Below are 17,322 nucleotides of genomic sequence, written 5' to 3'. Positions count from 1 at the left end.
TAGAGGGCAGTCCTCTGACTGAGAGACCCAGATTAGCTGTCCTCAAGGAGAGCACACTGGAGTTTGGAGTTTAGAAAAATGACAAAGAGATTCAAGGGGATAAGACTGGATCACTGACAATGCTTGCAACATGACCCAAGAAACAATGTATATATTGGTTTTATAGAATTTAGAGCCAAAATCATTCCATCAGCAATACAATCCTCAAAGAAATCTACTAACTCAATCTTATAAAACATTTCAATCCAGTTAAAAAACAAAGGATTACGTCTTTTGTGTAGATGGCAAAATGTGTTCTCCCCATGGGGCTCAGTCGGTTGAGCTTCTGACTCTTGATTTTGGCTCAGGTCCTGATCTCAGGGTCCCGGGATTGAGCCAGCAGCAGGCTCCTTGTTCAGCCGGGAGTCTGCTTGTCTCCCTCTCCCTCTGCCCCTCTCTCCACTCAAGCGTGCACTCTCTCTTTCTGAAATAAATAAATAAATCTTTTAAAAAAATGTATTCTCCCTGAATTACATAAATTTTTATTATATCTTGAAAAGGAGAAATATCATCCCCCATTCTCTGTTGGGGGCTTGAATGATCACAGATGACAAAAAAACAAGGCAAACTTTGAATTGAAACCTGAATCTAAACACGGATTCATCTTCTTTCTAGGTCTCTTGTATTTTCTGATTGATAGTACATGATATGAGAACAGTCAAAACAATTTAAGACCTCTTTCATGAGGTTTCAAGACTAAAATATTAAGTATATATTGTACCAAAGTACAAAGCTAACCACCTCTCCCTGCTCCACAAGAAAATACTAAGTAGCTAATGAGAACACTAAAAAAAAACAAAAAACAAAAAACAAAAAACAAAACAATTACAAACAAATGCGAAACATGCTTATCTGATGATTTTTTCCTTTGCAGCACACCTGACTCACATGCTGCAAAACAGGGGATAGGGAAAGAACATGAGAATCTTTAAGGGATGGATGGTGGTGGTGTAATTTAAGTCTTGACATAATTCCTAAAATGGGTTATCCCCTGCACGGTATTTTAAGATTGTCTTCTGAATTTGAAAAATGGTTTGTGTTCCTTGACAGAAACTAAGCATATTAGAATATGTGCAAGTATGTGTGTGAAAGCTCAATGTTATCATGTAACGTCTTACATTTATGAGGCATCTTTTTTGAAAGTCCCAAGGCATTTCATTGAAATAATTTTCATGCCTAGCTGGTTTGTTGATACAAAGTTCCAAATTTTTGAGAATTATAGAAATTGAAAGTAGTTATATGGCCTATTTTTATCACTAAAGGGTATTATATTAACTATTAACTGTATCCTATATACTGGATGATCATTTATGAGGAAAACATGCTTGTCTATTGCTTTTTAAGTATTTTTACTTTGGAAATTTTTTTTTGTTTTTTACTAATAAAAGTTAAATTTTTCTCTTAAAAAATTTTAGTTACACATGGAATATTCCAGTTAAATGGACTGAAGATAATGTATCAAGTATTACATTCTACAACAGGTCAGAAACAGGAGGTAAATGTCATCAATTGATTTATTATTTCTTCTTTTGAATTAATGTACCACATTAAACTAATGTAAAGTGTAAAGAAACAACACTGAAGCTGGAACTTATGATATACATTAAAGCTAAAAGAGACCTCTTAAGTAATCTTCAAATGAATTCAAGCCCTTATCTACAAGGGGAAATTTTCTACCTTGAGATACTCTTTTTAATGATTTACCATGACTGACACAATTAACAAATACCATATCCAAAGAAGGGTCACACACCCAACCATTGGATGATAGATGTGTAAGTTTTCTCTTTTTCTTTTCCCCTTCTTCATTTCTTCCCTCCTTTCCTTTTTTTCTTTCTTCTACTTTTTTTTTTTCTTTGTATCACAGAAGTAAATCATGGAATTTCTTAAAATGTTACGTGACAAGCCTGGTTTCTTAAAATGCTGACATTAAATTAGACCTATCATTTTTCCAATTCAGTTTGACATTAGAATCTTGAATGATTCCAAATTATCTTTTCTAAGTTGTAAATTGTCCCCAGTAGCTCAAGGCACTATCTATACATATTTCCATCCATCCATCCATCCATCCATCCATCCATCTCCCTAAATGAATTACTTGGCTTGTGCCTGTGTTAAAACTCAGCTGTGACTGCTCTGCTCACTTAAATCAACTGTTAATATATTTCTGTATTCTATCTCCCTTGGTTTGTCTTTTCCTTTCTTGAAAAAATTTTGTTAATATTAAAACAAGGAGGCCTTATCACATGTTCTTTCCTCCAGATTACTGACAGAAATAATAGGGCAGGTTTTAGCATCCGTCCCAGAAGATTCCTCCTTTTTACACTTTTACCACTGTACTTGTTTTAGGTTTCCAAATCACTTTTTTCTAAGACAAATGATACTCTTCTCACCCCATCCCACGCAGCGTTGGTTTCAGAAAAGCGGTTGGCATGTGCTTTTCACCTGTGGCTTCTTAGGGATAAAAATAAGGTAAATCATTTATCCTTTATTTACATATGCCTATTTGCTCCTGTAAAATATTCTAAAATATTAATTAGGTATGATTTTCCCTAGCAAGTAAATTTTTATCCTATACCTAGAGGGTTGATTTTTTTATTGAGATAAAAGTCACGCATTATGCAATTCACCCATTTAAAGTGTAGAATCCAGTGGTTTTTATTACATTTGCAGATATGTGTTACCATCACCATAGTCAAATTTAAAGCATTTTAATCACCTCAAAAAGAAACCCCATGCTTTAGCTATCACTCCCTCTATCTCCCACACCCCCAGCCTTAAGCAGCTGCTACTTTCTGTCTGCATACATTTGCCTATTTGGGACATTTCATATAATTAGAATGATATGTGTGGTACTTTATGAGTGTTTTCTTTCACTTAGGGTAATGTTTTCAAGGTTCGTCCATGTGGTGGCATGTATCGGTACTTCTTTCCTTTTTACTGATAAATTATACTTATATCATATCGATTTCCACCTCCCATTCATCTATTTATCAGTTGATGAGCATTTGGATTATTTCTACTTTTTGGCTGTTAATGGTGCTATAAACATTTCTGTACAGATTTTTCTGTGAATTCAGTAGGTTTTTTGGTTCACTTTTGCTGTTAGGTACTTATAAGAGGGAATATTTGAATAATAAATTTAATCCTTATTAATCAATCAGTCAATCAATCAGTTAATTAGTTCTTTCAGGGAAGTATTTACCAAGAGCTAACTTCTTCCCAAGAGCCAGACACAGGGGTAGACATGGAGATAATGCTGAGGGAGAAAAAAATCCCTTACCCTCTTGGTACTTACTGTCTAGTGAGGGCACAGACGGACAAGTCAGTAGGCAAATGAGAGTCATGAGTGCCTGGTATGCTAAGAGCCAAGAGGGCTCGCTGAAGAAAGACCAGCCCAGATTCAGGGGTTCAGGAAAGGTTAATAAAGAAAAGCATGTCTAGGCTGAGGGCTAGAGGGAAAAGGTAGTATTTAAATGGATGATCGGCTTGACCAGGTGTGGTTAAGAACTCTGTTCTGGACAGAGAATACTAGTAGGAAAGTGAGGGCAGAAGGCTCTGCCAGCAACTGCATCCCTTTGTCTTTATATTGAACACATTTTTTTGGCTCTAACTATGGGCTTAGTTGTCTTTCCCCTCCCACATAGAATATTTCTTAAGGAAATGGAGCTTATTTATTTTGGTTGTGGTGGTTCTATGTCGTCAGCTGTTACCCAGTAATTGTTTATTGAATGAATGAGTGAAAGAATGAAGAGGCTGCAATGTTCACAGAGTTTTGATGACAGACCTGTCTTTATCTGAAACTTCAGAATCATGACGGCTCACTGAGCCAGAAGCAAACTAGACATCTCTTCCTACTTCAAAGTGCCTGCTCCATTTTTAGGCTATGCAATAAGTTCCTGTTTCCTGTCTGGGGACATCTTCAGCTCTCAGCTCAGAGCACAGATGACAAACACATCCCAAGTGCACTGAATGGGCAGTCAGCTCAGGTTACCAGCCCTACCTCCCTCTTCTTGGTTTCTTTGATGATTCATCAGTCAGAAATTTCCCAGGCAATGTTGGGACTTCCCCCAAGGCCGTTTCTTTACATTTGTGTTGCACATGATGTTTTAAACATTAAAAAAATTAAACATGTCATTTAGAACAAAAGAAGAGGATCTCTATCACAGACCCTTCCTTCTCCGGCTATTCCAGCCTGCCCTGTGTCATCTCTCTTCTCACTGTTTACAGTATATTTTGTGCTATTGGCTTAATCAATCCTACTTTATTCCTAGTATTACTACTTTATATTTTGAGTATCACATAGTTATTTAATCTTCATTTGCTCTCTCTTTTCTTTTTTAAGTAAATGACAAACTCCTTGGAGATATGACCTTTACATCATACTCCTTGATGGCAGGTCAGGTTCTGTGCACATCTTAAGACTTACTAAGAGTTTAGTAAGTCCTTGCTTAATGGAGGCTTGTTTGCCCACAGACTGAGGTGCTGTTGGAGAATGTCTTAGATACTTTAATTGTGCCTCTATCTTTAGTACCAGCTGTTCTTTATCAGTGTATTTACATTTAGTAGTATATAGCCTTTTTTGCTTTTTAATCTGTGGCTTTCTAACATTTAGAAGACTTGAAGGTTATCACGTGATGTCAGATAACTAATCTTACTAAAACACAGTATTTTAAAATAGATATTCTTAAATGTATAGGGTCTAGGAGAAGGCCTAGGCCATAGGAAATTGTATAGACTTTCGATGACTCTTGCAGATCTAAGGATACATTCTGGATGATTTAGATAACCAAATTCTGACTACACATAAATAGAATATTACTAGAATCTCATGGTAGTTATATTTAAATGTTTCATGTCAAAATAATTATGGGCATATGTTTTTTAATTTAATAACAAAGAGAAAGAGAGACTTTCTTCATTCTTTCAAGCTGAGCCTCATGGGATGTTTGAATTTTGATTGGATCATTATGAATTCAGTTTTGCAGATTCAGAAGCTCAGTTTCATCAATTCAGCCCTGGTCAACCAAGGCTTGGAAGATTTATTCACACAAAGCAAACATATAAGAATGCTAATTTGTTAATTTATATAAATAAAAATATACTGGCCAAGGTGAACCAGAATACTCATGTCAGCTAATTAGGTATCTCCTTCCAGGAAGAAAGTTTACTTAATAAGAGTAAAGAGACAGTTAAGGTAGATCCATTATTTCAGAGATTTCATCAAGCTGTGATAGCTTCATATACTGCAATAACCAGGGGAGTCTAATTATTGCATTTAGAGGCTATTTTGATGTAATGAAAGTTTTTCATTCATGCAAAAGTCCAATGGAGGTATTCCTGACCTGCCATCTTTCCCAGGTAGTTCACTGCCAAATAGTAACTTAGAAATCCTGTCTTCCTCCTTCTTATGGCTCCAGTGCTTCCTAGACCTCAAATTCCTCTGCTGGATCTTTGCATCTGACCAGAAGACAGGGGAAGATAAAGAAGGGTGCAGGTCGAGAAGTGCATCTATTACTTCTGCCCACACTTTGTGTCCAGTTGTCAATCCCATGTTGCTACCTAACTGCAAGGGAGGCTAATAAATATAGTCTAGCTATATACCCAGGGAGGAAGAGAGAATAGTGCAGTAAATAACTAACACATACATTGTTCTCTACAGGAGGAAATCTGTTAAAAAATCTGGAATACATGTACGAGCTCAACTGTGCATCCCCTTCCCTCTGCAGACTGAGACACTCTAACAGACCTTCACTATCTAAACTCTTCTTTGCAATTATTTCTTCCCAATCACCAAAACCATCACCAGGTAGCCAGGTTGCATTTTTCCAGATTCCTGTTTATCAATACCTTTCTTTTTAGGGAAATTCTCTAGGCAACTTGCTGATACTTAGGAGGGACTCTGTAATTGTTACTAACATAATGATTACTATTTCTTAAATAGTTCCTTAAATAATTTGTTGAAAACATTATCACAAATGTATAATCAATTCATTTTACAATAGATCATGTCAGACTTATTTTTAGAGATTAAAATTTTCTTCCTTGATCCTAAATTCTGATAGTGCAACCTACTAGAAATTTTTAGCTCCCCAAGTACAAAGAGTGTGTCATTGGTAAAAAAAAAAAAAAATACTACTCTTGTATTTTTCAACTGTTTTGTTAGCAAATGATTCATAAAACTTAATAAGATATAAACTAATTTTAAACTGAAAAATAACTTGCTTAAAGGATCAACGCAACAAAGCATCTACATCACTAAAGAAAAATACTTCTTTCTCTAGAATTATCAAGCTATCACAAGAGCTGTCTAGTTGTCTAAAGTTTTTTAATGATTATTTATATAAAACAGAATACAGGCATACCAAAGAGATACTGTGGGTTTGCTTCTAGGCTACCACAACAGAGTGAATATGGCAATAAAGTAAGTCAAAGAATTTTTTGGCTCCCCAGTGCATAGTGTAAAAATTATGTTTACTCTATACTATAGTCTGTTAAGTGTGCGATGATGTCTAATAAACAATAGACGTACCTCACCCCAAAAATACTTTATTGCTAAAAAAAGCTAACCATCACCTGAGCTTTCAGTGTGTCATAATCATAATTTTTTTATTCTTCATTATACTTTTTTGTATTTTCCAAATACATATTTGGAACTGTAAAGAACACATAGGACCATTATGATTAGAGAAACAATAGTAAGTGGAGCAATGAAAGGAAACCTAATACGCGCGGACTCCCATGTGCTGCCAGGAGTGGGCACCAGTGTTCTTGTCCTATGTCCCTCACTGTGTAGCTAAACAACCCAACAGTATGTTGCTGTTAACAACTGTTGGGAAAGTAGCATGAACTTGGAAAGTCCATAATTACTGACTTCCTGGATCTCAGCTTCCTCATCTATAAAGTGAGAAAAATCACAGTAACTCTAGACAGGCTTAACTAGGTATATATAAAGCACACTGAAATACTGCAGTATTTAGATGGATTGCCAGGAACTTCTCAATGTTATTTATATTCGCCTCACTATTTATAGAACTGCGGCATATCCCCTTTCATAATAATGAGGATAGCTACCATCTGTTGGACAAATAACTGTGTGACCAACACTTTACCGATGTTATCTTATTTAATCTTCACAACAGCCCTGTGAGGGATTTTTATCCCTATTTCCCTTATGGTGAACAGGGACAGAGAGAGGTCAAGTGATTTGGCCAAGATCACACAGCTAGTTAGTCACAGAGCGAGGGTTTTGTCCTAGATCTGTCAGACTCAAAAGTTCATGCTCTTTTTCTTATTAACGTATGGGTCTGTGCTTAGCAAGAGGCTCTCCTCCAGATACAAACATTCAAAGCGCATAGTTGCCAAAAGATTAGCTTCCTTTCAACAACTTGTCCATGGGAGAATGACAAAGAAAGATAAGTACTGCGTGAATGAGGTAAAGGTTTATAATTTGTCAAGCACCTACTCTGAACATTCCTAAAAAAAAAAAAAAAAAAAAAAGGTATTGTCTTGTTGGAGAGCTTACTCATATATTATGAAAAACTACTGTGTTCTGGATGTCTTCCAAACCTTGTGAACACTTCCAAAGTTTAAATCTTCTTCCCTCCCAAACTAACTCATCTGCCTCTATTCTGTAATGGCAGCATCATTACTTATCCGATCATCCGAGCCATTTCCCCCTCCTCTGACCGTCCACTCAAGTAAGAAAGCCAACTGTCGATTTTACCCGTGATGTGTCTTGAAAACATCACCTTTTTTCTTTTTTTCATTACCCCCACATTGGAGTAAGCCCTTCTTCCCTCTTGCCTTGGATGATTATGGGAGACTTTAAAATCTCCTTCCAATATATCTCTCGTACCACCATCAAAATTATCTCTCTAGAAAGCACACTGAGCATGTTATTTCCCTGCTTAAAGATCTTTTCTATCTGACCATCTTTCAGGAGACGGATTCCTTCTCATGGCACGTGGTTCTTGTACTCCAGAGCTCTAGACTCTATTTCGAGCCTCATCTTCCATTTTCCAGGATCTCATCTTTACAGCACCACTACATTAAACTATTTGAAATTTCTCAATAGATGCAGTATTCCTGCACAATTATTTAAAGTGTATATTGTCCTTGCAAACAAAAGAGTGTATGAATTAAAAAGTACAGAAACAATGCTAACTAATGAAAACTGGTCATGTCAGAGCACAGTTACTATTTTACGTGAATTTTTTTTTAACCTCAAACATAAGTGCCTGGGTGGCTCAGTGGGTTAAGCCGCTGCCTTCGGCTCGGGTCATGATCTCGGGGTCCTGGGATCGAGTCCCACATCAGGTTCTCTGCTCAGCAGGGAGCCTGCTTCTCTCTCTCTCTCTCTGCCTGCCTCTCTGCCTCTCTGTCTACTTGTGATCTACTTGTGATCACTCTCTGTGAAATAAATAAATAAAATCTTTAAAAAAAAAAACAACATAAGTCTCTGTTCCTTCAATGTTGAGCCTCTACAAATCTATATGCTAGAGCCCTGTGTAAATACTGGGTGCTACTTTAGAAAGAGAGTTAATTTGGCAAATCCTTTGATGAAAAGCATTGATGTAATCAATTGAAATAAGGAAAGAGAAGACTTCACAAAGATAAATAAAATGAGAAGAGCCAGTATGACACGGATTACAAAATCGAGAATGCTGTATTTGGATTTCAGTTCCACTGCAGGCCTTCTTGACATTTTAAAAGCATTACTGATCTCAAATCATTATTTTGCTAGGCAATAGGCAATGCCATCAATTTGAATGTTGATTTTAATAAAGTATTCTTTTAGATGTTTACATTTTTATCCCCTCCCCAGGCTGCCCAATGAGTACTCTTTGTGTAATTAATCCATCATGGTTAGCATTGTATGGACTACCCCCAAAAGCAAGGACCTCTTTGTCTTTTGGCATTGTTTTCTTCTGTTGGAGGATTGAAAAGCACAGAATTATTTCACTCATTTGGCAAGCTTCTACCAGTAAGGAGTATAAGTCACAAATCACAGGACACTTATTTACATTGGTTATTCTTCTTCAGCTCATGTGCTACAGTGACATTCTAAAATTAGGCAACTAAATAAGAATTAGGCTTTGGGGCTTTGGATCCAAATCAAACTTGACTCCTTCAGTTGATATTTATTTTCTTTTCTTTTCTTCTGACCCTCTGGGCCTAATTTCTCTGTGTTTACAGTATATGCAAACATGTTTCTCATTAGTGTTTATTTACTACCACAGGAATCACTTTGAATCCTGCTGGAAATGCTTTTCTCAAAATAAACCCAGATCATATTGGGTTTTATCGTGTAAATTATGAAGTACCAACTTGGGAAGGGATAGCTACCCATCTCTCCAGCAACCACACGGTAAGACTAGCAGTAGTCATGAATTGTTTTATTTTTGCTCTAAGAACAGAATCTTCATGATATTAACTTTCTCAACATGCTTTGGTTTAGGAATTGTGCTACTTACCTCTTTTTCTTCTTCTTTTCAGGACTTTTCTTCTGCTGACCGTGCAAGTCTTATTGACGATGCTTTTGCCTTGGCAAGGTGAGTTTTGGAATGAGATTGGGCTATTTAAAATACTGTGGATTTTTTCATAAATCTATTTTCTTGATGAATTGCCATAAAGTTTAAGTATTAATTATAGTTTAAAATAGCCAAAGTCACTATTTATAACATTATTGTCTTCCTTAACTCTCTTTTTTATAAAACTCGCATAAACATCATAGCCAAACTACTGCAATTTGCTGTTAGCAGACACACAAAAGCTCACCTACCATACTGACTTTGAGCAGGGTTCATCTGTATCAAAGTCCTTGAGCTAATTAGGAGTGACATTTGCAAATGTTCAGAAGTGCACCTTCATAATTCGATTTAATGAAACAACAATGTGTTTCACTAACTTACTTCTATGAGCCTAAGCCCACTGTATGAGTTTATGGCTAGAGTTGTCAATTCTTGTTCAGGCCATCAGGGTAAGAAGAATGAGACATGGTACTCTAGGATTGATCAGAATTAAGGTACCGCCTAAGAAACTGGATTTTTTTTTTGTTTTGTTTTCATGGCCTGAAGGTGACCTACACTTAGAAAAAAAAAAAATCAACATTGATTAGGGGAATGAAGGAGTAGTAACCATACTATCTTTGAGATTTTGGGGGTTGTTTTTTTTTGTTTGTTTTTAAGTAGTCTGACACCACTAATTCAACAGATTTTTGTTGAATTTCTGGTACTTCTATAGGAGCTAGGGACACAAACAGTAGGTTTTTCTGGCTTTGTAGTAGCCTCCTCCTAGATACATGCAGTGTACTGAGAATGAGCTGCTACTTCTTCAAAAAGCCTTCACGCCCCTTTCTTTGGATTGGGTGTCCCTTTTGCGGGCCCTTGTGTTTAGCCATAATGTTATGCTGTCATTTCTTATTAACTGTCTATCTTACCTACCAAACCGTCAGTTATGTGAGGGTAGGCACCCAGATCGTGTTCCTGTGCATTTTATTCCCAGTTCCTAACTGTGACTGGCCCATGACAGAAGCTCATTAAATATGAGCCGAACACATGTCCAAAAGATAGTATACCAGCACTAAAGGCATGGGAGAACTATTTACTACAGACTTCCTAGATGAGATACTGGAAGTCAGAAAACCTTCTTGACATTTTTTAAGGAAGGAATGGATAGGGTTACAAAACAGGCTCTGAAACAATTCAGATCTTGGTTCTGTATAACCTGAGTAAATTTCTTAACCAATCTCTGACTCGATTTCCTTATGAGTAAAATGGAGATGACTTTATAAGACTTATAAAATTATAAGACCTTATAAAATTTCTTTTGTAAGAAACAAATGAAATAATGCACATAAAGCACCCCAAATAATGTCTGGCCCATAGCAAGTGCTTTATAAAGTATACCACTTGACTGTACCAGACACTGCAGAGGCCTGGGAACTTAAGTGGTAAAAGAAGATAATCAACATTTTAAAATACAATAGAACAATTAAGAATTCTTTAGAGGGCAAACTCTCCTAGAAACGCATCATGACCTTTTCCAAAGCTTGGCATCTTGGCTCTTAGAAATTACACAGAACTACAAAATCTTTATAATTTAATTCCCATCACAACACAATGCAGACAGTTCTTCTTGGTTTAAGAAATGAAAGCCTTTTGAACAGGTCTCTCTTGGGTACTGCGTATAAAGCAAATAATTCGCACAATTGAAAGATTTTCTTGCATTTGCTCAGCTCCTTGGCCATAGCCCCCATAAAATTTTGGATATGGAAGTGAAGAATGTGAGACTCCCTTGAAAACCAAAAAATATGTAGAATCACACAGCAACCGATCTGGAAAATACCTGAGCTATCAGCAGAGCTATTTAGTTATCACCCAATTTCCTTCTGTAACACATGAGGGAAACAGGACTCAGAGAAGTCAAGTCCACCGGTGTTGGCTACAGCTAAGTGCAGTTCACTCAGAAGCTTTAGGGAGAAAAAAGGAGAAACATGTAGTTGAACAGGTAAGCGCCTGTGGTAGGATAAGAATTTATACAGTACCACTTGGGTGTTCAAAAAGAAATGTTAACTATCATGTTTCTTAAGCAGAGTAAAAGAGCACATCTAAATATAAACATTTTCTTGATTCCCTTGTCCCCAGATTTGAGGAGCTAGTACTCTTACTGCCCCAGATGAATATCCAGATAGGCACATTTGCTCAAGACAAGGAATAAAAATTCTCCCAGCCACTTCGAGTCCTCCAGACAGGCTCAGTTTGAGTGTGAGCCCAGTCCCGTAAAACCATCGGAGTTACCAACTGCATTTAAAGTTCCTCCCTGTCCCCAGCTCAGACTGGTGTCAGGCCAGCCACCTGCAGTGGGAACAAAGTGCTTGACGTCTTCACCATCTTGTTGCACGGAACTTCTGCTCCTCACTTGCCAGGCTGCCTCTGACTCCTCCAGGGCTAAGGCCAGGAGAGCAGGGAAGGAGAGCAGGTGAAGGGAAGGAAAGATCCTGACATGCTGTCTACATTTGGTCCTCTCTGGACTTTGAAGATGTTTAATATTGACTTTTCTATGTGATGTTTTCTTGGAGTACTTGCCATCCATACTCATTTTGATTGCTAAGAACTTTCTCTTGCAGTTCCTTGAGGTGGGTGAGTGAAAACCTCTGAACCACATCTGGTCCAAAAGAAGTGTTCATATATCTTTTCCCCCAACAATGTCTGGGCCAGCCCACACAGTCTTATCTCTTTACTCTGAAGTTAGAGCCATAGTCACCCGTAGTTTCTTATCCTTTAGATTTCTCAGGGTATCAGACACCAGGCCACTGTGTCTCCAAACTCCATGATACACAGGTAAAACTCTTCCAGTGTTTTCACTACAACCCCTTTTCTTAGGCTTGAAGTGAGGTGAAAAGCCTCCTGTATCCTCCTCTCCCCCGTGGGAGAAGAGCATTCCCAGCACCCTGACCGTGATCCCCTGAAGCCCTCTGTTAAAATGTCTCCTTCTGCCCCTAGCTTCTCCAACGTCTTTAATAGGCTGGTGATGGGTTATCAACTAAGGGTCACAAAAATCTCTCCTGACCATGTTAGTTCTATTTTGGTGGGTCTGCATCTTTGGGGCTCAGACCAACAAGCCTCGTTTGGGGGTTAGCAAAGGGCCTTGCCAAAACAGAGACAGAAAGAATCCTTTTTTGTCCACCAGTTACAGTAGGGTTTTCCTTTTCAATAGCTTGGATTGTGCTCTTGTAGCCCACTGTGTGGTAAAGCCAGGAGAGGCGCGAGGAATAACATAAGGCAAAGCAGAGAGCACTAGCTAACAGGTCCGTGGGTGGGAGCAGGAGTCTCTAGATGAGGAAAGGATAGCTTAAAAGGCCACCTAAGCTAATGATCCAAGCAGAATTTTAGCCCCGCCTCACACAGCAGAGGCTCCAATGATATCTGAGGTGAGAACCAAGTTAGCAAATAAAGGCCACCAAGTGAATATCAGCCACACCAAGATTACAGACCTCTAGGGTCACTGGTCTTACTGGTTTTTACAGGTGTTTGTAGAGGTAACCAGAGCACAACACAGAACTGGATAAGCAACTTCACCCTCCTACCTGCACCCCCATCCCCATCCTTATGCTGCCTTTTAGAGAAAGGAAAAGTAGGGTAATCAGAAAGACTCCAAAAGGACCCAGTTCTTTGCAAAAAGACTATTATGAGCCAGAAATATGAATTTAATTGGCAAGTGAACACTGAGAAATCAGACACAATGGGGATTTTTTGAAATTCTCCACACCACCAAAGACTCTGCTGGGAAACGAGCACATGGGGTCAGCTGCATCAACCTAGACACTTCTCCAAACCATTTCTAATGTCCCAGTGAAGAGCGATGTTTGATAAGACACTATGCTTAAGTCAGCTTCTCTGAGGACTGGAATGTACTTCCAGGTCACACCCAGGGAAGCCTGGTTTATACGATAGTTATACGATTCTCCCAAACTTCCTGGGTGTCTCAGCCCAAGATAGGAGGGCAAGAATTCTCTCATTAGACCCATTTGTCCTTTTATCCATCAAGTCTGGTGGGAGCTGTCTTTAACTTAGAGCCTCTAACTTCTCCAGATGATAGGACAGTTCTATTATTTGAGTCCCTCAGGCTGGGCTTTTACTAGATTGATAGAAGATTTTTAAATAATGAAAATTATTGAGATGCCTGGATGACTTAGTTGGTTAAGCATCTGTCTTTGGCTCAGGTCATGATCAGAGTCCTGGGATTGAGCCCCGCATCAGGCTCCCTGCTCAATGGGGATTCTGCTTCTCTCTCTCCCTCTTCCCACTCCAGCTCTCTCTCTCTCTCACTCACTCTCTCAAATAAAAAAAATTTTTTTTAAAGATTTTATTCATTCATTTGAGAGAGAGAGAGAGAGAGAGGGAAAGAAAGAGCACAAGCAAGGGAGAGGGGCAGAAAGAAGGGGAAAAGCAGACTTCCCACTGAGCAGGGAGCCTGACATGGGACTCGATCCCAGAACCCTGGGATCGTGACTTGAGCTAAAATCAGATGCTTAAACAACTTAGCCACCCAGGCACCCCTCAAAAATCTTTAAAGTAAAATAAAATAAAATAAAATTCTTATCATATCTGGCTTTCAGAACTGCTGTATGCCTGTGGATTTAACAAATGGAGTTTGAGACTCAAAGTTGCTTAAGAATGCTGTCTTAGATTGAGCTCCCTAGAAGCAGTATATGAAAAGGTTCATGTACATGTAGGTTATTGAGAGAGTGCTCTCATGAGATAGGGAGTATGAAAAAGAGGGTGGGGTGGGGATAAAAAGCTGAGCCATGATATGGTCTCAAATGGAGTCTAGCTTTGCCAGATTCCACTAGAAAACTATGAATTATGCTATAAAGTGGGTCTAACTTGAAGGAAGCAGGCTGGCTTGTTGCCTTCCTGAATCAGAGAATTAATGGCCTGGGGTGAGGTATTGCATTCCCTCTTAGGCAAGATGGATATATTTGGCCAAGTGCTCTTCTCTGAAGAGGGTGGCAGCTGTGAGCCAACCAAGCACTGTAAGCGGATCTGAGAAGGGCACTATAGATGTCTTTGTTCTCAAAACCAGGTCTTCACATGGGGTCCCACCAGTATCAACACTGCCCAGGGAGCTTATGAGAAATGCAAATTCTTTGGCCCTATTCCAAAACTGCTAAATCAGAAACTCTGGGTGGGGGGATGGGGAGGGGCCAGAATATGTGATTTAATGAACTTTCCAGGTGTTGTTGATAGATGCTCCACTTTGAGAATCATAGTTCTAAATGATACTGCTCTTCTTCTGGAGAATCAAATACGACCAGTAGGAGCTACAGAGTAACATTATTTGTGGGAAATGAAAAATATCTCAGCTAAACTCTCAAATTTTATCCTTGTAATAACCAGCAAAAAATCACTCCCAGTCTGATGTTCTGACCATATGACTCAGACTTAAAGAAAACAAGAGATACCAAAATGGAACTGTTGTATAGTTATCAAGCCTGCTGGAAAAATAAGACAATAGGATAGGATATTGATTTTCAATATTTGAATACACAGTATTTCCTCAGAATCTCTGATTTTTGGATAACTGGATTCCCTTCTTACTACTACTTCTGCTACCTAATTAGCTAGTTCTTCTGGCCCTGGTAACCAAGACCCATTCCCTTTAATCTTTTCACCTACCTGAAATGTACAGACCACCTGGTTTCTGACCAAATGCTCATTCTTCCTAAACTTTCATTATTCTCTTTGCTAAATTGATCCTGAGAACAACAATTATTCGTCATAAACACCTTAAAATCATCAGCTGGACATAGTTAACGTTCTATCCACCAGGGAATCACTAAAATTAGAAAATTCTCAAGTCTCAAATATCAACACAAAATTTTATAATTTTTCTTCCTTAACAAACATTCTCAAGAAAACATTCCACTTCTTAATATTATTTAATAGAGCTTTTATTAAGGGAGGCTGCATGCTACTAAATATAATTCTTTCTAAATAAGATCAGGACCTGAGAAAATAGAAGAAGTCAGCTTTCTTCACTGAAAACAAGCACTGTATCATATCTCATTAGTAAAAATCAAACGATGTCAAAATTCTCATTCTTATCTATCTGTCCAATACTACTAGTTCAACCTCTAATCAAACTCTTGGGGAGAAATCAAGATATAATTCATTCTTCATTCACAAAATACTTTCAAACATAGTAGCATTCAATGCATCAGTATAACCAATTCAAAAATTCAAAATTTATTCTTTAATTTAAACTTTCAAAATGTGGGTTTGAAAAGGCAGAATTCCCATCTCAGGTTTTTTTTTAAACCTAGGCTAAAATTTGAGACATAACAGGTTTCTGAGAACAGTATTTCAAAAGGTTCTGGAATCCCTTTTAAGGAGGAAGAAATTGGATTCTTTAAACTTTGAAGTGTCAATAGAAACTTCAAATTTTGTGAAGGAACAAAATCCATTTTTTTTGTCAATATTGGGAGAAAGTATGAAAAAGGAAATGTTTTAAGGGGAAAAACTAGTTCAACTGGAATGTTTTATGCATTCATAATTCATGAGTATTGTTATGTCTCCTTTTCATATCAAAGGTAAGTCATTTTAATAAGATATATTTATCATGGGAAATTTATATATATTATTTTCTTATAAAGTATTTTTTAAAAGATTTTATTTATTTATTTGACAAAGAGAGAGATCACAGGTAGGCAGAGAGGCAGGCAGAGAGAGGAGGAAGCAGGCTCCCCGCCTGATGCAAGGCTCAATCCCAGGACCCTGAGATCATGACCTGAGCTGAAGGCAGAGGCTTAACCCACTGAGCCACCCAGGTGGCCCTCTTATAAAGTATTTTTTAAAGATTTATTTATTTATATATTTAGAGAGAATCTCAAGTAGACTCCTTGCTCAGCCTGGAGCCCAATGTGGGGCTTGATCCTACAACACTGAGATCATGACCTGAGCCAAAATCAAGAGTCAGACACCTAACCCACTGAGCCATCCAGGTGCCCCACATTTGTACATTATAATCGGCTTGTGTCTATCCATCAATATTAACTATAGCTAAATGGCTTTAGTTTTATCCAGAATTTCTCCTCAGCAATTTTTCAAATGTACTTTTTAATGTTCTGTCTTCCTCTTTACTATTGAATATATGAAAGCACTAAGATATTATTGTGAACAAACTTCTTTGATTGTGTCCCCCCAAATAAATGCATTTTCTTAACTGCTTAATAGAAGGATTCTCATTAACATTGAATTCTATGATTTCCATATTAGTACTTTTAGTCAAATGAGTACTAGTGTATGGTTGATTTGTTTTGTTTTTAGTCTATAGTTTTTAATTAATGTTTTTTTTTCTCTTCCTTAGAGCTCAACTTCTAGATTATAAGATGGCTCTAAACCTGACCAAGTATCTCAGAATGGAAGAAGACTTTTTACCATGGCAGAGAGCAATTTCAGCTGTAACCTATATTATTAGCATGTTTGAAGATGATAAAGAGCTATATCCTGTGATTGAGGTAATATTAATGCTATATCTTATGACAGTAAATTTATAGCAGTGAGCAGAATAAGGAGATTTCTGAGTCAAGGAACTTCTGAGAGATACAAGAGCAAGAGCATATCCATGTGCCAAGTGAAATTAAAAGAAAGTACAATGACACAACTAGTCCAACCAAAAAGATACTATTTCTTTTTTTTTCCAACTTGAAATGTGCCAGTATTTCTGGTTCAGTATACCACTTTACGATATATTTTAGTGTTAGAAAGAATATAGTAC

At 37.6% G+C, this 17,322-nt stretch overlaps 1 protein-coding gene across 2 annotated transcripts in view; it reads left to right on the top strand.

Moving 5' to 3' along the window:
• Window positions 1–17,322, top strand: part of ENPEP (glutamyl aminopeptidase) — an 87,414-nt gene that overhangs the window by 50,503 nt on the left and 19,589 nt on the right. For both annotated transcript variants that reach the window (XM_059170939.1, XM_059170949.1), the window contains exons 11-14: window positions 1,455–1,534; window positions 9,282–9,409; window positions 9,538–9,593; window positions 16,912–17,062. In XM_059170939.1, coding sequence (XP_059026922.1) covers window positions 1,455–1,534; window positions 9,282–9,409; window positions 9,538–9,593; window positions 16,912–17,062 — 415 coding nt within the window. The remainder of the gene's footprint in view (window positions 1–1,454; window positions 1,535–9,281; window positions 9,410–9,537; window positions 9,594–16,911; window positions 17,063–17,322) is intronic.

Source organism: Mustela lutreola, chromosome 1 (genome assembly GCF_030435805.1).
Source record: "Mustela lutreola isolate mMusLut2 chromosome 1, mMusLut2.pri, whole genome shotgun sequence".
Taxonomy (NCBI): Eukaryota; Metazoa; Chordata; class Mammalia; order Carnivora; family Mustelidae; genus Mustela; species Mustela lutreola.
Note: the sequence above shows the minus strand (reverse complement) of the source record. Positions and strands in the feature narration are given on the sequence as shown.